Source organism: Protomyctophum bolini (genome assembly GCF_963924005.1).
Source record: "Protomyctophum bolini genome assembly, chromosome: 1".
Lineage (NCBI taxonomy): Eukaryota > Metazoa > Chordata > Actinopteri > Myctophiformes > Myctophidae > Protomyctophum > Protomyctophum bolini.
The window spans coordinates 23430584-23457673 of NC_137862.1; the positions used below are offsets into that span (position 1 = coordinate 23430584).

At 41.7% G+C, this 27090-nt stretch overlaps 1 protein-coding gene across 5 annotated transcripts in view; it reads left to right on the forward strand.

The window, feature by feature from the left end:
* Positions 1-27090, forward strand: part of phkb (phosphorylase kinase, beta) — a 113405-nt gene that overhangs the window by 31476 nt on the left and 54839 nt on the right. For all 5 annotated transcript variants that reach the window (XM_080766655.1, XM_080766654.1, XM_080766657.1 and 2 more), the window contains 6 exons: positions 1466-1573; positions 3324-3404; positions 7740-7855; positions 13395-13458; positions 20377-20472; positions 23934-24131. In XM_080766655.1, coding sequence (XP_080622781.1) covers positions 1466-1573; positions 3324-3404; positions 7740-7855; positions 13395-13458; positions 20377-20472; positions 23934-24131 — 663 coding nt within the window. The remainder of the gene's footprint in view (positions 1-1465; positions 1574-3323; positions 3405-7739; positions 7856-13394; positions 13459-20376; positions 20473-23933; positions 24132-27090) is intronic.

The following is a 27090-nucleotide window of genomic DNA, read 5'->3' on the forward strand; positions in this document are numbered from 1 at the left end:
TGCTCTGCTTCTGGTTTCTGTAATAATATTTTTTTCTAGGAGTGGGTTATCAGCCCTCAGCCCAACCCCCAACCTGGAGGGCCAGTGGAATCACTCTTTGTCTGGTCTCTACCCTTCGACCTGTTCGGCATGGGTGACCCTGCCAGGAGTACCATACTCCTGCCGACATAGCTCTAGAGGTCATGGAGACGCGCAAACCACCCCACCACGATAAGGTGGTGATCCCGTCGGGGCAGTTGTCCGAGGCTTACATATCTTTAAATAAAGTTCAACCCAACAATTTGCAACCAGTCGTTGAATCATTACTTCAACCATGAGAAGTCCATGTTTACATTGTTTCAGCTTAAGCTATTTGTGCTAATCACACAGATGGCAGGACATTCGAGCACAGCAACGGTTGATTGATTTAAGGTATAATTGATAATGTGTTTGATGTTTAAAATTCTTAGACATAGTCCTATGTACTGTATATGAATATGATGATATCACAGTCATTTAGTTTAGACTAAGCAACACAGTATTTTTGGGCCATGCGGTTTGGCACTGTAAATGTTTGAGTTTTCTAAGTAAAATCTTTTGCGGAAGAGATATTTTGTCTTCTCGTCCAACTTACTCGACAAAGTGGTAAAAAACTAGACGGTGTGCCACTACAGCCTTATTTATCCGGTATCCCCATTTCCACCAGGATGAACCCCAAGAGAGGTTTACTATTTAAATGATGTATGATGATGTGCCTTAAGTGCTGAAAGCGCTTAAAAACCACAAAACTAAAGTAGCACAGTGCGGCTGTTTGTTAGCACTTCCATTGTCTCCATGTGCATCTCTCTCTGCGGTTCCAGCCAAAAGTGCACAGCAGGAGCGAGCGTGCACGTGTCCCAGCGGTGGGACCGATGGAACTGGAGCAGTGTGTTTGAAACTGGGACAGAGCGGGGGTCTCCAAAAAGCAGGGGGGGGGCATATGAAATGGGAGACAGGGAGGGGGTATGGGGTTGGGCTGAGTAATGATGACTTCAAATTAATGTCACGATTATTTCAAACTTTTGCCTCGATCACAATAATGAACGATAATGTTTTTTACAAAATAGTGAAAATAGCAGAGATCGTTCTGCTATTTTCACTATTTTTGCATCGCACCATTGCACAGCAAGTATTGCAGAACACACGACATAATCAGTGCATAATCAGACCAATCACACAATTTTTGTTTGTTTTCAATTTACACTCAAGAGTTAGTCCTTTAAGGGTCAATATTTGGTTACCAACTCTCTATCATTTAGTTGGGGACCACCTTGAACCCCCTCAAGGACCACTGGTTGAAAACCACTGACCTAGAAGGTGGCACTAATTCCCCTGCTGCAGTTGCAGAAAATAGTTCATCCCGTCAAAGTTTTGTGAAGCAAAACTGCTTCCTTGGTTGAATTATTAACACAGATTCTCTCTCTCTCTCTATGTGTCTCTCTGGCAGGTGGAGCAGTTTAAACAGGATCCCAGTCCGTCTAAGTGTCTCCACTCTGTGTTCAATGTGGACACAGGAGATGAGGTTCCCTCCTGCGCAGACTACAACCACCTGCAGGTGAATGAACATCAACAATGCACTGATTGAATTCATACATGAAATAATACAATAAGCAAGCAATCAATGCAAGCAATCAGAATCCTCTTCATTGATGCTATCACAGCTTTACAGGTGTGCAACAGTGTGTGAAATTTGTTTTTTTGTGTGCGCTCCATCGTTTTTGTTGTTTCCAGAAAGGAGAAAGAGGGGGAGGTAGAAAAGTTATAAAGACAATTTGTACAGTTATACTGTAGCTATACAGGCAGTGACTGAGACAACGGGCAGAAAAACAAAGCCAAGTGCCAGCTGTGTATGTAAACGTGCGTGAGCATGCATGCCATCCGTGATCGGTGGCATCATTGCGGCCCTCATCAAGTTACCTCTTGTCAAATGTGGCTCTCACCCCAACATGAGTTTTACATCCCTGGAGCGGTTTTATGTAGACATAGCACTCTATAGAGTCTATAGAGTGCTATGTCTACATAAAATTCTATCCAATTTACATAAGACTGTAATGTCGTCGAGGCTAGGGCAAGTGCTACGGCAAGTGCTATGGGCTAAGATGGCGTCTGAAGAGGTGGGTTTTCAGACTACGGCGCAAGATTGGGAGTGAGTTTGCAGTTCTGATTGCAATGGGAAGTGCATTTCCTAGTTTTGGAGCCAAAAGGGAGAAGAGTTTGGGACGTGTGGATTGTTGTCCCAGAGTTTTTTGTGAATGTTTTTCCAGCTTCCCTGTGTTGGCTGATCTGAGCGCGCAGGAGGGTCCGATTAGACTTGCAAGATATGGTGGTGCCATACCTTTGGTTGCTTTGAAGGCCACAATCATCTTAACACTGATTATGGAATGTGTGCAGTCAATTCCACACATGTAAAAGCTATGCCAACTGCTCTGCTGGCCCAGTGCATTTTTTATTTTCAAAAATTTCAAAGATAGCAAAAATAGCAGATATGGAAGCTCACATGACCTTGCAATGTGAAATGTGAACTTGCAGATCAGCTATCGTCACCATATGACAAAAGTCATGACATACATACAGTAATAATAATCGTTTTATACCCACTCCTTTGGGTTATTTGGGTGAACTGGCAGAGGTTAAATAGGCAGAACAACGGCCCATTGTGCCAGAGGTTAAATAGGCAGAACAACGGCCCATTGTGCCAGAGGAAATGCAACTCTTACCAAGGCTCTCAATAATGTCACTGCACGGCACTCGTAACAGTGCTCTTCACCAGATGCCATGTGTGATAGCATGAAGACAATGGACGGTTTTGATTGGACGCTTACAGTAGCGATCATTTTGCCTGCTGGGAAACAATGCATGAGTGCACGATCACGCATTCACGTCAGTATTGTCCTGTTCACTTCCATTCTATGGGAGCAAAGCAGGGGAGCATCCGGTCCCAGCGAGTTGACGTGTCACGTTCAGTTTTAGTTCCAACATTGGTGAACTTTGACCAGGCGTCAACAGTTGTTCATTGAAGTGCTCTAAAATGCAGGGCTTAAGTGATTACTCCCACCAATCGATGTTGTCAATTATTAAAAAACAAAACGTATATTAGAATTTATTTTGTGTCGATTTGTTGAGGTCTAAGAAAAAACGATTATCACAAAAAACCATGCTTCTCCATTTAGATTAACCTGCATGAGCAAGATATTGAATTGGTTCAAAATGTTGTCCTCCGGTCCGACTTGTCTGTGACCCTCTTTATCTCTGTCCTGCTCTGTCCTTGGGTCCCTCTCCCTCTCTTGATCTCCTTGGCTCTCCAGATCGACGCTGTGTCTCTGTTCCTGCTCTACCTGGTGGAGATGATCTGCTCGGGTCTCCAGATCATTTACAACACAGACGAGGTACTGTACCTTCCCCCTCACATGACACTATAGAGATAGTAGAATACACAGTTCACAGTCTCCCTGCCTCTCCAGCACTTCAATAAACTGAAAATACGGTTTCAGGAGGGTTGCCAATTTCAGCCAATCAGAAGAGAGTACCCAGCTACGAATTTCATAGTGATTCAGTACCAATTTTGTCTGCTCATTTATTTGTGTCTTCACTTCCAATTTCACCCTGTGTGACCTGTATATATAAGTGTGAAGGTGTTTCAGGCCCTGTTGTGTCTGTTAAAGTTAAACACTCTTATTTTTATTGTCTAGACTGGAGCCTCAGGAGTCCATTGAAGTTTGTTAATTGTAAATAGTTTTTTTTTAATAGTCTGCTCCTTCTCTGCTTTGCTCACGGCCACGGAGGGGTGAAATTAAAGAAGTGCTTCATGGACAAGTTTTAGTTTATCTTCCCAAACTAAGGACAAGCTGAGACATTGCCCTCTAAACAATTATGCCACACAATGTTCCTTTTGTTCACAGAAATCCCTCCCTAATAACTTTTCAATTGTTTTTCTCTCGCTCCCGGTGGCGAGTTAAAATGGATGATGTGACTTTTATACAAGGGCCGTCCTGTCCTGCACACTTCATTAGCATGTTTAAAAAGGGTCTTATTGGCCTGTATAATTCAATTCAGAATGCATAAACATGATCAATGTTGTGTTGAGATGTAGCAGAGCAAATGGGCTTTATGCACACAGAATAACTCTTCCTACTGCAGGTGGTACTAATTAAGGCTCTGTTCCATTTAGACTACAGTGGTTCTCGAACGTTTTAATTTCAAGGATCCCCATAACCCTGAGTTACAAAAAGTGTACCAAATATTAAGGGTCCATTTATGGGTCCATTTGGTTCCATTTGTACACTCTCAGAGTTAAATACACGTACGGGGCCATTTGGAACCCACTCAAGGACATTTTGAGACCCTCTGGTGACTGGTGTAGCAGAGTGTTTCCAGTGAGCCAACATGCACAATAGAGGGTATGCACGTGACATCAGCATCATACCCGGAAGTTATGCAGGAATGCCTACTGAGTGGCAAAAACTACTTTCCGGCCTTGACAGCCTATACATCCAAACAGAAAAGTCTGATTGCATTATATGACGTTAGACGTTAAACTCACTTTGCCACTCAATTTGTGCACAATTTCAACCCAGCTCCCCCAAAAGCTAGAGGGGCAGGCAGAGACTATAGTCTAGATGGAAAGGGGGGTTTACGCGATTTTTTAACGCCACCTGTTTTTTCTTAATCCTTGAAGGGTCTGTTTTAAGATTCTGCCAGGTAACAAGAAAAATAATGTCCCAAGGGGTTCATTTTTAAACCTTTCCTACACATACCCTACCTAAATATGCAAATGTAGAGACAAGAGAAAAACTATTGACATAAACAACCTACAGGGACAAATGAACACGTTTCCATACAATTAGGACCCAAGGAATTAAATAAATGTTTATTATGAAGATTCAAGCACATCTTGTGAATCTTTAATTCATTCCTTCCTAATTGTATGGAAACATGTTAATTTGTCCCTGTAGGTTGTTTATGTCAATAGTTACAGTATTCTGTTTTCTCTTCTCTCTTCATTTGCATATTTAGGTAGGGTATGTGTAAGAAAGGTTTAAAAATGAACCCCCGTTCCATCTAGACTATAGGCTCTGTCCATGGTGCTGAATGAATGGAGCCACTAGATGTTTTACAGCTAAATTCCTTTTTTCACAATGTTATGATAATGAAAACACAGTAACTGAGATGGTCACTAAAGAAAGTGGCTGTGGAAAATACCGGACAATACTTTACAATGTAGCCCAACGGTACATCCGGGCCTGTATGCATGGCAAATTGTGCTGCCAATACAGGCGTAAAAGCCTGTATTCATGTACCGTATCTATGTATAACTCTGGAAGTCAAATTAACAGGATTCACGTTTGTTACTTGACATTTCAAATTGGTTGTTAGATTAGTGCCTGTGGGAAGGAAGGCCACTGGAGACTGCATGGCAGTTGACTGGAGTTGGAAGCTGCATTGCAGTGTTTTTTTCTCTTTCTTTTTTTTTAGATCAAATGAAGCTCTTGTGTTGCTCTCATCGACCATTATATACGTTTTAATGCTTCTTCTGTTCGTGTATGGGAGGTGTGTACATTCTGTATTTTTTGTTTGTTTGTTTGTTTTTTATGAATGCCTTACTTTGTCATACTACACTATTACTGTCACAAAAGTATCAACAACAAGCTTGTGTGTGTGTGTGTGTGTGTGTGTGTGTGTGTGTGTGTGTGTGTGTGTGTGTGTGTGTGTGTGTGTGTGTGTGTGCATCGCAGTGCGTGAGTGATTTTCAGTGGTGTTGGACAGGGCTCTAGTGGCTGTGCTGGTGGGCAGTACAGTACAGTATAATTAATTAAGATAGCATTAAGATAGCATGAAGCTCTCCTCGTTAATCACTGCTTGCATAAAAGCTCATAAAGAGGCCGGGCATCCTTTCTCCTTCTAAACAGCCTGGCCTACTTTACACTGACACACACTCCATCTATCTCTCCCTCTCTCTCTCTCCCCCCCTCTGTCACGCACCCCCTCCCTCTCTGTGTCATCGTGGATTAGAAGTCCCATCAATCTCATAGCTGCTTTCAAGTCTTTTTAATGATTCAGGACCTCTAAGTCATCATATATATTTAATGTCTCTCTCTCTCTCTCTTTGACTTTTTATCCCCAGTTATTGATTTTGTCACAGTGACACAGCCAGCTCTCTGTAGCTCTCATATATGGTAGAATTAAGGGGGACAACTTTTAAGAATCGCTCAATCAGGCAGCCATTTTGTTAATGGAGCTTAAGGATCTGGAGAGTCAAGAGTTCAACAGTTTGTGATGAGGGTGAGCCAATAGCCGAATGGTTGCCACCACACGGCAAGCTTTCGATGTTGAACATGAAGTCAATGTGGAAGTAATGAATATCCGTGTGTGTGTGTGTGTGTGTGTGTGTGTGTGTGTGTGTGTGTGTGTGTGTGTGTGTGTGAGAGATTTAGTTGGGGGCCACCTGGAACCCCCTCAAGGACCACTGGTTGTAGCAGGCCACTGGTTGAAAACTACTGACCTAGAAGTTGGCACTAATTCCCCTTTTGCAGTTGCAGAAAATAGTTCATCCAGTCAAAGCCAATGAAATATGACCCGACATTACACTTGGTTATATTACCTTTAGTAAACCTTTACACAATCACATTCCTGTATATTTTAAATCGATATAGTTTCATGTCTTCTTTCACACAGCATATGTCCTTTATTGGTGAATTATGCTTCCATTAATTCTTATATGAATTAAAAAGAAGGGTATGCTTCTACTGCTTCTGTGAAGACCCGCCCTCGCTCCCCTTGCACGCAATAGCATTAGATATGTTTTGGAACTGGAAATGAACTATAGAGGCTTCAAAAGGGGTCTGTAGAAACCAATGGGTGATGTTACAGCTCCCTTGCCACAAGCATCCCACATCATGGGCTCTGTTGGAGCTATTCACTGTGTTGTGTCATTTCACATTTATTTATTGTTTATTTGGTACACTTTTTTTGTATTATTTCAGTTGATTTTGTGTTCCTGCTAAATGGTTATATTTTGAAGGTATTGGTCCACAGGATAATTGATTTAACAGTAATCAGTAGGGGTGTAACGATTCTTTTTTTACAGCGATATGATACATATCACGATACATGGTTGACGATGCGATACATAGACGATATTGGTTCGTTATGGCAATATGATGCGATTCAATGATTTGAAATCAATACAGTACTATTTAGCAAATAAAATGTGTTAAACTTGTGGATAGTGCACTATTAGTGCAGGTTTTTTAAGGGAAAGATGTATTATTCTGGATATACGGTAAACAATGATTCTCTGGCAAATAGATGGACATTGTATTTGAACACACATGGACAAACCCATGCCTTGACATGAACACAGAACACACAATTTTTTCTTTTTTCTTCTTAAAATTGCTAAATACAATGCTAAGTACTTAGTATTGATTAAATTGATTATTTACATTACAAAACGATTTGATACCAAATATTTCCATTGCAAAACGATACGATACAAAGTCAAACAACATAACATATCGATATTCTCCGATTTTCTTTTTGAATTCAAATTGATATTTCGATACAGTTACTATTGTTACACCGCTAGTAATCAGACGGGCACAGATTCAGTTTGGCACAGAGGAGGTGGTCCTTTTCATACTGTTTCAGAAATTGCACACTAGGACTTGGTCATAGAAAGACATTTTGAGTCATGTGATTTCATTTTGTTTGAATCCATGCAGGTGTCATTCATCCAGAACCTTGTGTTCTGTGTCGAACGGGCCTACAGAGTCCCAGACTTTGGGATGTGGGAGCGAGGAAGCAAGTACAACAATGGAAGCACAGAGCTGCACTCCAGGTTTGTACAGAACCACACACACACACACACACACACACACACATGCTTCTCCCAAGTGGTTGCTTTTTAACACATCAAGCTGCTTTCCCGGTTTTATGCACTGTTTCCCAAACAGTGGGTCGGGACCATTAAGGTCGCAGACACATTTTTATGGTTCCCTTCATTTTTTTTTCTCACTATTTAAAAATTCAAATTAATTACAATGACTTGATGAATGAAGAAAATAAATTCCACTAACTCACACACACACACGCCGTTACATTAACTAATAAAACATGCAAATACATAGACAGAACAAAAACACAAAATATTAGCACTTCACATAACATTGCATTGGCCTCTTTTGTCGGGATATTCAGGAGGACTCAACTGCAGAAAATAGCAGGCAACAGGCAGGATGCAGATAACTCAAGTCTTTACTCAAAATTCCAAAAGGCAGAACAAAAGTCAGTACCATAGGTATCACATAACAGTCAAACAAGGCAAGGCAAAAGGCAAAATCCAAAAACTGGCAGTCAGCTTCAAAGTCCAGGATCAGACAGGGAAACAGGAGGTTCAGGCTGGAACAGAAAACAGGCGTTACGACGACAAACTGACAAATGGAGATGTGAAGTTCACTTACTTAAACTAATGAGAGCAACAGCCAGCAGGTGAGTAGAAACAAGCAATAGGCTGAATACTGATTGCTAGGAATGCAGGGGGGCGTGGACACAGAGGCCAGGTCTAGGGAGGATTCCTGACATCTTTTCAAACTTCTCTGTAATATTTGTATGCTCCTTTGGCACTGTGACGCCAATAGGATTAAATCTAGCTTTTAATATTTCCCATTAATGGCATTTCTATTTTGCAGGAAAGGTCTCCAAACCTCTGCAGCAGCAGCAGCACTTGCCAAAATGTGTTGCCTTTTGAGATTAAACGTTATCTTTTTCTGAAGTTAAGTATGAGGAGAGCTCTCTGAGCCATAGGGACACACTAGTGGCCTCTTCATTTTCCCAACATATTGCTATGCATTTGGCTGCACTCAGGGCTAATATCATAAAGTACTGTGCTTCCCCTTTCAGTGACAGGATTTGATAATAATGTTGGATTAGCTGGTATCTTCTCTCCCATAATTCCGTCCGTGATAGGTGCCTAACTTTTATCAGTGTCAAAGTTTAGGTAAATGTACCCAATCGACAAACTGTCCCATTAAATGATAAAATTGTGATGAAATGTAAGGGTTGATATAAAAACAAAACACTAGAAATAACATTAGAAATAATCCAGCTCATTGTTGAGCCATTGCATACCAAAAATGTATACTGCCTTCTTGTTATCTGAATGGTGAAACTGCTCAATCGTCCCAAAGGCTGACTTGGAAAATACTTATCAAGAGCCCACAAGTGAGCAGCACATTTTAGCTTGAGATCCTACAATGATTGGAGAGGAACACAGCATGGCTCGGTCCTGTTGTTTGTGTGGTTGTAACTGATTCATTCACTTCAAACTGCCATATCTCTCCATCTCTCACTCTCTCTCCCCCCTTTCTCCCTTCAACGCCTCCGATAAAGATCCTCAATTTCCTCCGTTTCCTTATCAGTGGAAAGCAGGACTTGACGTTATTGGCAGCAGCTTGCTGAGATCTCCACAACGTAGAGATAACAAACTCAGTGTTGTGAGGAGAGGCTTTCTGATTGTAACAACAAATGAGCTGACACCATTTGTAATTTAGACTACTGTGCATAATATGTGCAGTAACACAGCAGGTGGCAAGGTTCTTGCAGTTGACATAAAAAAGCAAATCACCGACAACTAGATGGAAAAAATCTATCATTTTAGTTAAATGGCCTCTTCACCCTCGTACAAAAATGTGCGCTCGCAATATTTATTTATTTATTTTAATGCAACAACAATGGCTTCCATTATAGCATGCTAACTTCCAAGAAGAGAGAGCTTGCATTTTCTAAATATTAGCTTGGATTTCCAATCAATTATGTCAAGGGTAGTCTACAGCACAATGATATGAAGAGTTTCACAACGCATCAAGTTCCTACTCCTAGTGTATATAATTGTTTTCAAATTATATAAAAGGAACGGTTTCCACCCGACAGACACACTAAAGGATTGGAAGTGGATTCATCAAAATATGTATCAAGTTATATTTATCTCAATAGAATACTGATAGAGTGATGTCATTGATCTTCTGGTTCCATTAACCACAAAACGTTGAAGTCCCCTAATCTACATGATTAAAAACAAGTCAGTTCCTACATTGATTTGTCTTGGTTTCAATAATGAATGAGTTTTTCCCTCCAATCAGTGATATCAGCATAACTATATATTTTTTCTCTCAAGCTGTCTACTCAACTGATTGCATCATGCTTGTGTTGGGCTTTCCCCCCCCCTAGCCCTTCCTATTTGCTCCTTATCTGCTCTGTGAGTCACTGACAGCTTCGTAACTACACCAAGCCATCTGGTCAGAAAACCAATAGTCCACATGTATGTACACAGCTAAAATACTGGAGCACTCCACTGGATGTGTGCACATTGTATTCATTTGCATTGGTGACATTCAGACTAGGGTATTCTCTGAGTCAAACTGACGCTTCAATGCTAGTGTCAATCACACCTGCAAATGAATACCGGGAAGTGCCCAGGTATTTTTCTCTTCATATTCAATTTGCCCCACTGTTGAGCACCGAGCCGAACCAAGTGTGTTGGACTAGCATGTGTCTCATGTAGTTATGGGGTGATGAACATTTTTAAGGCCCGAGTATTGTGGCCAAAATAATTGCGATTGACGATATTATGGCCATAATCAAAATATGCCTAAAACTCAATTTTAGTTAACCGCTTGCATGTTCTGTGGGACATTTTTGCCAAAAATAGCAGATATACAAGCTCACAATCTGCTATGTTGGTCGAATAGATTTGGTATAGAGTAAAAAAAAAGAGCACAACACTGATTTATCCATAGATTCTGAAAGGCATTTGATCTTTTACTCATAACTATTCTGAAATTCAGGCAAGTTTTCAGAGTACAGTATATTGTTATAGACTATAGCTACCTGCCCATGTTCAGTGGCTCAGGGGTAGAGTGGCCAGTAGAGCAGCCGGATGGGAACCGCAAGCCAAGGTTCCCAGTTCGAACCCGGGCGAATGTAATGCACAATCTATGTAAAGTGGCGAAGCGCTGCGCTTTTAATAAAAGCCCTATAATAAATGCACCACTGACCATTTCATTATAATTCCATGAACGCAAGCACAGACGGCAAATAAGTTAAATGAACTCCCATTGCTCTGGCTGGGACCAATGGGACCATGCTACTGTTTGGAGAGAGGAGATGGTGTGAAGTGGCGTTAACTGCTGCCAGCTGTACATTGATTCATTAAGTACCAACAACAAAGCTGCATGCTAGACTATTACAGTGGTAGTTTGTATGCAAACCACCCAGGCATTCACAGTCACGACGCTTTGTTTGCTGTCTTGCGGGCAGTGGTGGAAAAGTATTAAAACGTTTTACTTAGCCTAAGTAAAAGTATCAATACTGCAATATAGAAGTAATATTAGTAAAAGTCTGTAATTCAAAATCTACTTGGGTAAAAGTACAAATGTATTGGATCAAAATGTAATTGAAGTACAAAAAGTAAAGTACTCATGGTGCAGAATGTCCCGTTTCAAGTTTTCAAAATTATTTTGACAATAGCAGATCTACAAGCTCACACGTGTCTCATCGCAATGCATTGTGAGCTTGTAGATCGGCTATTTTCAATTAGACGAAATGTATAGGGTCAAAGTGGAACCTTTTGAGCCCCAATCCTCCACCTCATGAACAGCTCTCAGCGGGTAAATGGGGTCAAGGTCTCAGGTTCCAACTCCGATATTTTAGATTTTCCCTCCCGGACCCCCGTGGCGTTTAAGAGGTTAATGTATGTTTTGTAATAATAATCGAAATCTAACAAAAGTTTTCAAATGTATGTAGTGTGTAGTGGAGTAAAAATGCAATATCTTGATCCAAAATGTACTAGTGAAGTACTAATATCTCAAAAAGTACAGTACTTACTCTTTCCAACACTGCTTGCGGCTATGCACAGGCATGCCAGTGTGTGGGCATGTGCACGTTGGTCAAAAAAGGTGTTCATACGCTGTAGCAACGCATTGCACATCATTATCCCAAATTCCCAATGCATGACCAAGGACAATTTCACGATCCATTAAAATCTCTGCGATATGCTTATTGTGAGTGTTTTTTTAATGTGTGTGTGCGTGTCCTAATGCACGGTGGGTGTGTTATTCAAAAGTTAATACTTGGCTGGCTGGCCGCTTTCCATTAGCATTGATTGTTCTGATGTGTCAGCAAGTCTCTGGACTTGGTCCCAAGTTTACTCACTAGGGTATGAGCAGGCATAAAGTGAGTGTCAAATCGAGTGGCAAAGTGGGTTTAAAAAGTTGAAATATGGAGATGCAAGGTTTCTGTCAACAATAATTTAATTGTATTCACGTGTATTTTTCCCTCCCAGATCTCCAGGGTGGATGGTTGTATGAGATGTTCGGGTCGGGGGAGTGCAGAATGACATTCAAATTGTTGTCCCTGTAGCCGGCCGGGTGTAAAATTCAATACAAGCCTTTTGTAGAGATCCATTATCTACAGCTCACTGCAGTCCAGACAGCTCTGCTTGGCTTTTATTTGATAATAACACATCGTTTTTTTGAGAAACCACCTCGACTCTGTAGCTCAATTCTAAAACATCTCTGTCTGTACTCTGTTTCCACTGACTCACTTTGATCAGGTAAACAGTGCTACTGATTGCTTCTTATTCTTCTTATTCGAGCATGGTCATTAGGGATGGGGACAATGTCACGATTGTTGTGTCCTAAATAATTGCGATTTACAATATTATCGCGTTAAACAAAATACTAATAAAACTTCAGACCACAGAAAATCCACTGAATGTTCAAAGTTCAGGTTTTTTGGGTGTAATTGAGGTCATAAAACCTAAAAGAAAAACAAAAATAAATGAAAATGAATGTCATAAAACCTTTAAAATGTCACTTTTGTAAACAACCAACAACCAACCTCCATATTCTGGGGCCCGTAGCCGATCGAAGAGATTCACAGTATGCATATCGATACATTTTAGGCCAATCACTCAGAGCTCTGCTAATTATTTTTACTTGGGCTTTTTATTCACTCTGGATTAAGAAAATGGGGAGCTTGGGTGGTGCAGTGCGATATTAGTCTGGTTTATTAACCAGGCTACCACCGCGGAGGTTGTGAGTTCAAATCCACCATTGTGCATCCAGGCTTGTCAAGTGTCTATTATGATGAACATGATTGACCAGCAGGGAGTGTTAGGCAGGAGGAGTAGGACGGAGGCTCCACCTTACCCCGGTGAGGGCTCCTCACTGGCCGCTGAACCAGTAGGATACAACAGCAATGATAACACATGGAATTGTGTGGAGGAACTAAGGAGTAAATGAAGAAATGTTTAAGTTGGTGGCATTTATACGTTGTTGTGTAACAGGCAGCTAATGTGTCATCATTCCTTCTCATTTCAGTTCTGTGGGTTTGGCCAAAGCTGCCCTAGAGGCCATCAACGGTTTCAACCTGTTTGGCAATCAGGTAACATGATGTGAATCTAACTGTGTGCGTGCGTGCGTGCGTGTGTGCGTGCATGCGTGTGTGCGCAAACTGTGCATGCATGCGTGCGTGCGCGCATAAAAATTGTGGCAGATGGATAGACAGAAAGCCTAATTTCGAATTCAAATGTGCCGGGACCCATTACAGCTCCATACAGTAAATCACTGTGATCATGATCATGATGATGTGTCAACCATGATTACGGCTCCTGCCGTTGAAAGGAAAGCGGGAGAAATTTAAGGAATTCATCGGAAGCCGCGGAGATGGCAACCGTTTATATGACTGGATAGTGGATAGCATCGGCGTCATTAGCGCTATCATCCCCTCGCCAGATGATTGTCAGATTGTGCTTTAGAATCACTCTCAGCACTCTTTTTTTTTCTTCTTGTCTTTAGTGCAGCGGTTCTCAAAGCGAGTTCCGGGAACCCCTATGGGGTCCTCGAGAGGGTTCCAGGCGGTCCCCAGCAAGAGTTCTTAATATTGCATGCAAATTTGTGTATACCACTTTAACCGCAAGTTATACTTAGTCAGTTGCTGATATGAAAGCTGTTGTGGGCTAGTAGATCATTTTTTTTGTTTTATGCAGGGGTCCCAAGCACAAAATAGTATCAAATGGGGGTATGCGGCCAAATACATTCCAAGTTGGGGGTCCTTGTCACGAAAAAAGCAGCAGAGGTGTAGTTGCTTCGAGTCTCTCTCAGACACGCAGTTTGTGTGCTTTAGTGATGTTGATGGATGAAGCCTGCTGATGTTTGCTCCCATCTTTCCCCTTAATAGACTGTGGTGTAGAACATCCATTAGCCCATGCATTTGTTTTGCTCTGTGTAGAGTATAGAGGCAGAGGGAAGAATGGAACAGTCATTATTTATCTACTATATAAAGCTGTATAAGATAAACCCTTATTGTTCCCCGGAGGGAGATTCAGGTGACATAGACTAAAAACACAGCAGAGCTAACTGGTAAGAGGAAGAGTCAAGCCAGATGAATAGAAAAAGAAAGATCAAATCGAAAACCGAGATGCTGGATCTCTGTATGAGTGAACGTACTATAGTGAGTGTAGTCTATAATATATATATATATGTACATAATAGCCTATCTATCACTATATACTGTATCTATGACCGGTGAATATAGAAATCAATATTTGTTAATATACATTCACTGCCATTGATGTAAATTTACATCAAGTCTAATCCAACGCTTAATCACAGATGACGTAAATTGACGTCATGTGGACGTTTCAGTGGTTTGATAGATTGCGCGCTCATATGCAACATATGAACTTTGCCTCGCGGTTGCTACTGTAGACGATTGATAAAGCTGGAAATGAACCGGAAGTGAAAAAGTCTGCCTCCATCCACCGATCCATGTAAACAGATTTTTGAGGGGCGCTAGCACCTCCTATTCCCAGCTTTGTGTGCGTACATCATAGTGATTTGATTGGCTGAGCACGGAATGTGATGTATGATGATAAGAGCACCCCTCACTTCACACAAGTGTGATTTTTGTCAGGTAAAACATATATATATAACAGCTCATGAAATGTAAGCGACCTAGTCATCAATGGGAGTCGACCCCTGCATGCCGCCTAAGCCAATGGGAGTCTGCTGAAACGTCGCCTAAGCCAATGGGAGTCTGCACCACTCGTGTAGCCAATCACGTAGTAGCGACCTAGTCATGACTGGCTGCCTCCTAAGCCCTGGTCCGGCACGACAGAATTATGCATGCAACACCTCCAAGCTACTGACAAGTAATATAGCCGCTAATGTTATGAGCTAACTGGACAGCAGGAAAGACACAACAAAACACTGTGATTGAACCACGAACAGAATTATAATATGGGGAGAAAAAATGGGGACAGATGCACAATGGAGACAGCGTTCCTTTCAGCTGACAATTATGACTACGTCATCATTTCTTGTTTTCAAATAATTTACTGTATCTCAGATTCTTTTCTCAGATTCCGTTTTAATCATATCCAGCTGCTTTATTCACGGCCCAATGAATTAAACTTCTGGGAACTCAGATTACACGGCCCATAAGCCATAACTAAAGTGTTGCTGATCGCGGTTAAAAATGTTTCGTGTGAATTCAACAGACCAAAGCTTCGTCCAAAGGTCTTGTTAATATTTGTAATTGGTTCAATATTAGTAGATGTATGATCCTGAGCTTGTGCAACAAAATGTTGAGAGCAGTGACGTTGGCAGGGCAGCAGATGAGCTCTTTAAAATAAAATTGATCAAATTAGACACCTATGGCTTTGTTTATTCTTTATGTGGGTGGAAGTTTATCCATTGTGTAGTTACTGTAGTATTATATAGTAATGTGTTTGTGTGTGTTAATACTCAATTAAAGTTAATTAAATGTTCAGTCCTTGGACACACTGTATTCTCATTTGTATTTACTCATTTGCATGTTCCAGAGTCCCCTTCAGTAGGCCTGACAAATTTAATTTGACTATTATTTATAATTGTAATAGTTAAATAATTCAGTGTTTGGCGTGTTGTAAGCTGGTAGATCTGCTATTTTTTCCCAACATGGAACGATTGACAGTTATACAAAAATAATTGTGATTATCTCAAATAATTGTGACTCAGCGATGTTGTAATAATTGTGCAGGCCTACCCTTCAGCTGCAGTGCTTGTGACTGTTTGGCCAGCACACATAGACCCCAACTCCTACTTATGTTGGTTGGTAACAACCATGACCCAAACCCACCTCTGTCCATCCAGTGTTCTCCTCAGTCACACAACCTGATAAAACTCAATTAGTCCCAGTGTGTTGACCTGCATGTAGCACTCCCTCAGTTCCTCTGCCACCTGTGCTGGACTGTACTGATGGTGGCGCCAGTGGGCTGACTGCTGCCACATGCCAACAGCCTTTTATGTTGGTCAAATCCCTATATAGGGCTTGGTCTGATCCGCCTAAATGCTTTTCAGGCCAAGGACCGCTTAGCTGAGAGAGAGAGTTGAAGCAAGGACCCTTATATAAAATTGAGTTGCAGATTCAGGGGTTGACCCTAAGGTCTCAGAGGCACAAACATGATTACACGTAAACATGTGGCGGCCCCGCCCCCTCTAGTACTCTTGAGGACCGCCTAGGGGTCCCGGACGGCCGGACCCCCTGTTGAAGACCCCTGCCGTAGAGAGAAGCTGATAGATGATATGCAATAAACATTCCTGCTACCACTCCATTATCTCCTGGGCAAATAAAGCGGGGCCGTGTGATGAAATGGCATTTTACCTTCATTATGGCCGTTAATGCTTTCTACTTAGTCTGCCTCTGTCCTTTTGATTTGTTCACTTGCATAAAGACGGAGATGAGGCTGGTTCAGGCAGACTAATGCGAGCTCTGAGTCTGTTATGATGAGAGGAAGTTGAGCGTGTTCATTCACGCTACTCTTTGATTGCTTGTGAAATGTGGGGTTTAACGTGGGCGGGAAATGGGTTTCCACAGCCATCTCAGTTGGTTGGAGGAATGGGTTCGATGTCGGGCTGTGGTGCCGTTGAAATGATAGTCAGCTGTGTGACGAAAATTGCAGATCTACAAGCTCACAATGTGTCACGCTGCGACACGTGAGCTTGTAGATTGGCTATTTTTGCAGAGTGATACCTGCACACAACCAAACATTTTTGTCTAGTGCACGTGCACATGCACGTTCAGGCTCTGCTGCCGTGATCCTGAGCGCTCCCCCTGTTCTTATAACAGCGACAGGTGTGGTTGTGTGTGTGTGTGTGTGTGTGTGTGTGTGTGTGTGTGTGTGTGTGTGTGTGTGTGTGTGTGTGTGTGTGTGTGTGTGTGTGTGTGTGTGTGTGTCCTTGCCATTGTTAGTGTGTATCGTGTGCTAGCCTCTGTAACACTTTCATCTACTAGTTTTAGCCCAAGGACAATCCACCTCCCACCTGAACACAAACACCCCTACCTCCCAGTCCCACCTGAACACAAACACCCCTACCTCCCAGTCCCACCTGAACACAAACACCCCTACCTCCCAGTCCCACCTGAACACAAACACCCCTACCTTCCAGTCCCACCTGAACACAAACACCCCTACCTCCCAGTCCCACCTGAACACAAACACCCCTACCTCCCAGTCCCACCTGAACACAAACACCCCTACCTCCCAGTCCCACCTGAACACAAACACCCCTACCTCCCAGTCCCACCTGAACACAAACACCCCTACCTTCCAGTCCCACCTGAACACAAACACCCCTACCTCCCAGTCCCACCTGAACACAAACACCCCTACCTTCCAGTCCCACCTGAACACAAACACCCCTACCTCCCAGTGTCCCACCTGCTAGCGACACTGTTGTGCATTAAATTAACCTCAACCTTTGTATGATTCCATTTCCTCTGCATGCCAAAGAGTACACACGACGCGATGTCACTGATCACATGATCCCAAGTTCTAGACCTCCAGTTCTAGGCTAAATAAAAGGGGAGGGGGAATTTGTTATTATTTCCACACAACAACTCAAAGGTATATTAATATTTTAGTTCAATATTGAAAATGAGTGGTATTACCCTTTTAAAAGTAAAAAAAGGGGGGGGGGGGAGTACTTGGAGCAATGCACACGCCCCGTTAGACTTTACAACCACCTGCGACACTGTTGTCCATTAAATTATCCTCGGCCTGTGTGACAGGTGAGTGAGCATGTAAGTGTGGGTTTCATCACGTTCCCCATGATCTCTTATCTTTCGCAGAGTGTACCGAGATATTGGCTTTTTCTCTGCGCGTGTTAAATTGAACGCACCAAGAGGAAGATCGTTCAGGTTTTAAAGCCTGGGCTGTTAAATTGACAGGCCTGTGTTCTCGGTGGTTGGACAATCGAATCCTAACTGACTCCACTTTCCTATCCTAGCAGCACTTGTCACCTCCTTCACGTCCAACAGCCCATGATGAAATAGGGCAGGAGGCAGTACTAAGGCTCCAGCCTCAATTATTTTACAATGTTCGGTCAAACCCATAGCTCTTTAAAGGTGAAAACAAGTCTCTTACAACTCCCAGGCAACGTGTTTCTGCGAGTGAGCCAACAGCACTTTACCAGTGGTGCCAGATTCTGTGAGAGAAAGCAGACAGGTCTATGGTAACAAGCCCAAAATATTTTTAATTGGTCATTAAAAAAATAAAACAAAAGAAAATCTTTACAAAAAAGGGCAATCATTTGAATAATTCTGAAAAATATTAAAAACTCGGTGCCAATAATCAAAATAAAGAATAAATATACTATGGCCAAAGTTTAGGCATTATGTGGGGGAAAATGGATGAAACTTCAAAACTTCAAGTTTTAGTCTAAAAAATACCTGTGCTATTTATAACAAAGTCCTAAGAGATCCCAGTGGCGGAAAGTATTGAAAAATGCTGAAACATGTCAAAGGCAATTTCTGCATGCCTTTTATTTTATTAATTTTTTTATTCAAAAAGTTGTAAAAGCTGTACTGCCCACAATCAACCAAAAACTGTGCTGGATACAGAGCTTTGCCATTTTTGTATTGTATGTTATGCGTTTAATGTATTATTTTTATTGCGACCAGACAATTATGTCTATCTATCCATCAGGCCTGAAAAGATGTCGATAAGAGGTTTGTTTGGCCAACAGAAAGGCCATGCTTGACTAACAGTGCTGTTTTCATCATGGGTATGAAAACCTCCTACACTCCACTTCAGGGATACAAGCCTTTCTGTTCCTGAACCTAAAAATAACATTTCCACCTCCAGAATAACAGCACGTTGAATTGTGTAAGAGTTACATCATGGGTCATTATTGATGGAGTTCTGATCCGTGCAGGAGTGAAGGGGAAAGCAGAGGCGTTTTGTGCATTTTATCCTTTTAGCCATGTTCCCTGTCGTTGATGGATGTAACACTGTTACTACAGTATGTAAGTGCATGGGGTGCTTCTATTCAACCATGCATTACAGCAAATGAACACATATTTGCTGACTTACATATTGTTTGCATTCACTTAAGTACATCTCCTATAGAAGAAATATACATATTAACATAAGAAGTCCCAGCCACGAGACCTACTGTACTGCTGGCAGAGCACGCCTTCCGCACAGATTCTTCCACAGCAAGGTGTCGTTCAGCCTTTGCCTAGAATGGAGTAAAGTAAGTAGCCTTGCCGAGCCATGAGGCCCATAGGGCAGGAGCCTATCTCCTGTCTCTGTAGCGTGAGGCAGAATGATGTACAAGTACACCCCCTGGACATGACGCTATTATGTCGCAGAGAACCCCAATCCAACCCTTGATGCTGAGTGTCAAGCAGGGAGGCACTGGGTCCCATTTTTACAGTCTTTGGTATGACCCGGCCGGGTCATACCAAAGACCTCCCAGTCTCGGCGGACACTCTAACCACAAGGCCACTGAGCTGGCTAGAATGGAGTAGCTGTACTTATTTAATAACTTTGGTACGGCACTCAAATGATGTGTGGTTGGATTGGATGTTTAGTATGTGCTGTTGGCATACTGTATGGTATCAGTCTCTTTGTCTCCTATTCTAAATGTTATGCAAACGAACAGTTATTCAGTACACTCTGGAGTAGTTGGGTCTCCCACACAGCAATGAAAACCGCACCAGAAGAAATAATAAATAAAATTGCGAGCCATCTACAATAAATACATAAATAAATAAACAATAAAATATATATTACATAGATATAGCTATAGATATGTATGTGTGTGTGCAACACTGTACACCCTCAACAGTGCTAGCATAGTGCAAGACAAAGTAAGGGCACAGAGAACACGCAAGAAAGCATACCATACTGAACTGCTTGTTTCTGAGCAGTTAGTCCGCTGAGTGAGATGAGCAACCAACGTGTGCCTCCTCGTTATGCATCTTTCATCAAGGCGACGTGTACTAAACATGGCAGTGTTTTTCTGTGCTCTGCAGGGCTGCTCCTGGTCGGTGATTTTCGTGGACCTGGACGCCCACAACAGGAACAGGCAGACCCTGTGTTCCCTGCTGCCCCGAGAGTCTCGCTCCCATGTGAGTAACATGTGCACAGAAGACATCCTCAGTGTTCTCAACCAGTGGTCCTTGAGGGGGTTCCTTATCTTTCCTATGGTACCATATCAATACTGTGGACAAAATCCTATCCAACGATAACAAAATATTCAAAGTTGTGGGTCTGAAGCTAATCTCATCAAAATGGTGGTCCGTAGCTAAAATGCTGAAAACATTAGTTCATACACATGCGTATCTGCCATTGCTGCCTTACATCAGACTGATGTGTGTAAACGGGACCTCATTAAAACGGTCTGGGAAAGGAGTCCATTCACTCTTGGAACTTTGTGGAATACCACATGAGGTTATTTTAAGCAGAGGGCTGCATTATTTAGAAGCCATAACAAGCCGCAAAATACAACATTGTCAGCCAGATGGAGAGCTGACCACTGAATAGGTTAATTGCTCCCTTCACTGCAAGTTGCATGAATCAACCACTTGTAATGAACGTGGAACATAACATATTTTTTTGATTCTTGATATATATTCCCCATCTGACCACTTAATACGGCAGCCGAATGGCTTGCTGTGTTAAATGGTCAGATGGGTTTATTTTGTGAAGCAATCAAAATGTTCCAGCTTCACTCTGAGGAAGATGCATAATCAAGTTCAACGTCAGTCATTATCTATTTGTACTAGAACCTTAATAAAGATATAGTAGCATGACATGTTTTTTTTATGTACATTGATTTCTTAATATTAAGGCTTTGTTATCAATATTGTTTTGCAATGAAAAAGTTAATTAAAGTTTTGCAATTGCAATTTTGATTAATGCATTTTGCAGACTTTTCCAGAGTGCCTAGCAAGGTGATAATATCAAATGCAGAGAGACAGTGTAGTGCCTCAATAATTTACATGCAGGTAAACCACGATACCTTCATCAGTCTAAACAATATACTATCAACATAATAATCTGTAGATTGAAACAATAGGATACCAGGTAAACAATTAACCTAGAATTTGTCTAAATAGCATTCTATATAAATTACATTTGAACCACGTGGTCAAGAAAAAATGAAGAACAAGACAAGTGCTCCTTAGAGTACCAGGTTCGAAATTCGCCAATCAGGGTGGAATATGAAAAATCGGACAGATCCGTCAATCACATGACTATAGAGATAATTATGTACAGATTTCCGGGATGTTTTGACAAAATCAGTTGGAGTAATTTCAGAAAATGTGTTTAGCAAAGATTCGCCTCCTGGTGCCGCTATAATAGGCCGATCTGAAAAGATTGAGGGCAGGTGTTCTGCTCAGGCATCCAGGGACTGTGCTTGATGCGATCGGCTCTGCTGTGCCGGAGATTAGCCGTTCACAGCCGGGGACACACAAGGACGTACAAACAGGGTGCAAACATAGTCTGGGAGATGGCTTCGGCCTTGCGGAGACAAATATGACCAAGGTATATCTGCATGGTCGTCATTTCGCCAAATATTTTGCCAATTAGCCCTTCGCTAAATCCCACCCCAAAAAGCGATTGTCCAATGCCAATCCAAGCTGTTGCTATGCAGGTCAAGCTTTCGCCACCTCATATAGCTGTCAATGTTATTTTGCATGGCTGTGTTGTTGAATCATTATACAGTAGGCCTACATGGCTTAACGTTGGGAAAGTTACATGCAAGTTACATTGCCCATGGGATCGTGTGGTGATGTAAAAACAATATTTGTACAGTAAATATGACAGTTGCGTCGGTAAAATGTAGCCTAGCCGGATTCTGGGAGCGTGCAGATTTTCTTTGGCATGGAGAGATGTGTGCTAATAGTGTGGCTCGGTCAGAGATAGACCACGGATAAACGGCTGTAAACGGCTGTTTTTATTCACTAATAAATTCATTAATAATCATGAATGTGTCAAATCGAAAAAAGGGCCCCGTTAAGACCTCCATATTCATATGGTCAATGCCTGTGTGAAAAGTGATTGGTGTGATTGGTGCAGGCAATGATGAGATAACGCGCTGTCAGTGACATTCAGACAGACATTCAGAGATTCGCTGAATTATAGTATGATATGATGATGGAGAAATCTTGTCATTTAACATGCATCTCTATAGGGGAGAAGGACAGCTTGCCCTGTCTCCTCGCTGCTAACGTGCCTATTGGACAAGGGCGGGTTGGGGTGGGATTTAGCGAAGGGCTAATTATTTGGGGGCCACTTGCAATACCATCACGACCCTCCAGTCGGCCCTGGCTCACAGGTTGGGAATGGCTGCTGTAGATTTGTTGAAAAAGGAAGGATGGAGAGACGGTGTACAGTTATATACTGAGTTACTGACACTACATTTCCATTTGGTTCCACTTCATTATTCAGTTGAAAGTGTTCCTATTGCAGCTGTTTTTTTTGGAGATGGGGCGTCACTGAAGAGGGTGTCCTCAGTGATTAGTTCATCCGCTGTGCAACACTGAAGCTCCCAGATATAATTTCCTATTTCAGTAGACTGTGGTGTTTTTTGAATAGCTTGACACACTCAGCCTGAATTTCCATTTCGCTTCACTTAATTATTCCTGGGAGGCTTCAATAGTAACATTAATTTGATCCACTATAGAGTCCCACACAGCCCCAGAACTCCAGCCCTGGGTCGCCCCGGTCCAGTGGTGTCCAAACCAGCCCGAGACCTAAATGACACCAAATCAATGTCATCTTTCTCTGACGTGTGCTTTCTCTGATCTGAGTTTTGGTCAGATTTGTTTGAAGATGACTACCGACAAAAATGGTTACGTATTATTAATAAGCTACCAAGTCTTAGCCACAAGACAAATAGGCTACGAGACCAGGCATGCCTTCTACACAGTTTCTTCCACAGCAACGTGTCTGTCATTAAGCCTTTACAATTTAGGCATTTAATCCAGAGCGATTTACAGTAAGCAAACACATCTAACTATGTGTTTACTATAAATAACTATAAATTCACCAAGTCTCTGTACCGTACGTATAATAAGAAATAATTTGCATATACAGCACCCCCACCACAGCAAGACACCAGAAACTAGGCCTACACACAAAACAGTTTTTAATATTTCATATCATATTGATATGTCCCTCAAATGTATTTCTAATGGTTTGAGCCTAAATCAATATACTGATATAACCAGTCCATCTCATTTCTGTAGCTACAGTACCACGATTACCGGCTGTGGGTTACACCCCGCCACACCGAACTGCCGCTGTTCCGATCGTCCACTTGATCGGACTGGCGGAGTGGCGGGGTTTCTCCATTTTTCGAAAGACCCCGCCACTCCGTTAGTCAGACGTTGCTATTTCGAAACAAATAGTGAAAATAGACAATCTACACAATCGACGTTTGTAGATCGGCTATTGGAACTATAAATGATTGATTTACTAGTAAAAACATTTAGGCATAACTTAAGGGGTCATAGTGTTAAAGAATGTACCTTGCATTGGCGTAACAATGTTTTCTCCTCCACTGTGTTTCTCTCTGGGTCAGAACACGGACGCAGCCTTGCTGCCGACCATCAGCTACCCGGCCTTCGCTGTGGACGACGACGCCCTGTACAGCCAGACGCTCGACAAGATCGTCCGCAAGCTGCGCGGCAAGTATGGCTTCAAGCGCTTCCTGCGAGACGGCTATCGCACCGCCAACGAAGACAAGAACCGCCGCTACTATAAACCTGCTGAAATGAAGGTGGGTCTGGCTGGACGGGATGTCTTCCAATCCATTTCATTTGATCATTCCCTTCAAGGGCTGGGGACGATTAGGAACATTTCATGTCACGATTATTGCAGCCAAGATATTTCACAGTGACACATTGTGAGCTTTTAGATCGGCTATTTTCAAATGGCCGAAATGTATATAGGGCTGAAGTGTTAACTACGTATATGTTTTGTAATAATAATCCAAATCTACAAATTAACTAGTAACTAAAGTTATGAAAAATGTAGTGGAGTAAAAGTACAATATTTGCCTCTGAGATTTTGTGGAGTAGAAGTAAAAGTACTGGAAATTGGAAATACTAATGCCTCAAAAGTATAGCTTATAATTAAGTAAATGTGCTTAGTTACTTTACACCACTGTCATGTTGTTTAATGATGATTGTTTCATGATTCAATGGCAACACTTCAAAACAATGCTTTTGAAAGCGTCCACCTTAAGACTACTGAATAGCTTTATTTTGTTTGTTTGTTGGAAAGCACAACATTGACTAATTAGATCTGGCTTCCCCTCTCTGTTTCAGGACGTAGTAATGAGAAAACCTGACATTATATTCTGCTGGAGGTCCCGCGACTTTAATTGTTATTACCCGTTTCATGGCAGAGAGAGAGCGTTAGCAAGAGAGGAAATTACTGTGAATTGTTTTTATTTTTGAGTGGCGATAATATTATATTGTCATAGAAAAACTCATTCTGAATGAGTCGTACCCATTCACATACTGATCACCTGAGGCAGACAATTATGTCTCCATCTGTCCTGCTTGGTATATCTCCATCTACCGTCTACTTAATACTGCCATCTAGGCAGTGGTGGAAGTACTCCATTGTTTACTTAAGTAAAAGTTGCAATACTACATTAAAAATAATCTGTTACAAGTAAAAGGCCTATGTTCAAAATGTTACTTGAGTAAAAGTACAAAAGTAGTAGCGTCAAAATATACTTGAAGTACCAAATGTAAAAGTACTAAAATGTTTGGAAATAGTGGATCTACAAGCTTGCGATCGGCTATTCTCAAATAACCTACAGTATGTATAAAATAGGGCTAAAGTGGTTAATGTATGTTTTGTAGTATAATAATTTATACCTGCAAAGTAACTAGTAACTAAACTTTTCAAATATTTGTAGTTGAGTAAAAGTGCAATGTTTGCCTCTCATATGTAGTACTAGTGGCGTAGAAGTAAAAGTACTGAAAATTGGAAATACTCCAGTAATGTAAAAATACCTCACAATTGTACTTAAGTACAGTACTTGAGTAGATGTACTACTACTACTTTCCACCACTGCATCTAGGTTTGTCACAATTATGACATTACTTGACGATTAAACATCGTAACACATTAAAGCAAATTGTATTTTCGTTTGCCTTTTAGGCTTTGTGAACAAACAGATATGACAATAACATAACACATATCAGATACAGGTGATGGTATTCCTGCTGGGCATCGCTGCCTGACGCACCTCCTCCTGTGCCTCTTGAACAGGTGTGCTGTGACACCTCACTGAACACCTCTGTGGGCCTAAACTGCCTTTCTCCGCCTCCTCAGCCAGCTCTTTCATGGCTTTCCGAGTATATAAATATATAAAGAAATGACTGACATATTTAATAACGTTATACTTTACAAAGCAATGCCTTTATGAAAAAAGAACCCCACAAATGTAGCCTCCAAAGTGATGTGTATAATTTGTGACTGCGTGTGTGCGTGTGCGTGTGTGTGTGTGTCTGTGGAGGTACTTAACACAGAGCAAATCATTGCATTAGCCGCTGCACTGACCTCCCAGAATTAATGAGCTCAGAGAGTGAGAGGGGAGAATCTTCCAATAAGAGTTTTTTTGGGCCAGAAATGGAACAGCCCCGTGCCATTTTAAAGATTTATTCGTTCAGGATTAGGAAAGGTGCCATTAACAGGGCTCAGTTAGGGCCCCTGACAATGTGACACTTGAGAAATGTTCTCATCCCTATAAATAATCCCAGTGGCGTTTATATGCTGTGTCTATTACACAGAAGCTGCTCCATTTATATATTGCCGGGAGTCAGTCTGTGAGCTGGCTGGTGTTGTCTGGAAGCCACAGAGGTTCAATAACACCTTAGATGAATGTCTCTTAAACACTCCGTTAATTTGAGGCGGCACTACTTAACATTTGCTGTCGTGCCCTGGATTTGAACCCTGGTCTCCTGTAGGCCTGTCACGATTACACGTTTAAGTTGACAATTAATTGTCACGCATTGTGTGAATAGAAATGACATTTCAGTTTGCCTTTTAGGCTTCGTAGTAAAAAAAGTGCACATGGCCGATATGACAAATAACTGATATATACCAAGATATTACTGGATTTTTTATAATTTTCTAAAATGGTACAAAAAAAGGAAATAGCTGAGCTACAAGCTAGATCTGCTATTTCTATTTCTGCTTGCCCAGGGGAGAAATTGAATCCAGGATCGTCTTAGGTCGTGTTAAGGAAGTACTGTATATGGAAAGCAAAGCCCTCATTACACACATGATTGTGAAAGTAGACATAATTCTATTTATTGATCTCAGACTTTTTAGGGAGGATACATTTGAATTTAAATGCAGCAGCTGCAATGTCTTCCTTTCCTTACTCTGGCGACCGGAGAGGGTAATTTAGGGCAGAGGCGGTGGCGTAACCGTCTGGGCACCCGACTGGTAATCCAGTCGCAGTGTGCCGCGGGTTCGACTCCCGAGCCCGACACGGCCTTTACTGCATGTCTTCCCCCATCTCTCTCCCGTTTCCTGTCAGCCTACTGTCTGTCCCTTCAAAAAACCAATAAAAGGCGTAAGCCACAAAAAAAAAAAATCTAAAAAAAGAAATAAAAAAAAAGAAAATAATTTAGAAATGACAGAAAACAAAGTTGAAGATGTAGTTCTTCTAATTTCTGTGGTCACACTGCTCCTGAGCTGGGAGTTTGTATCAT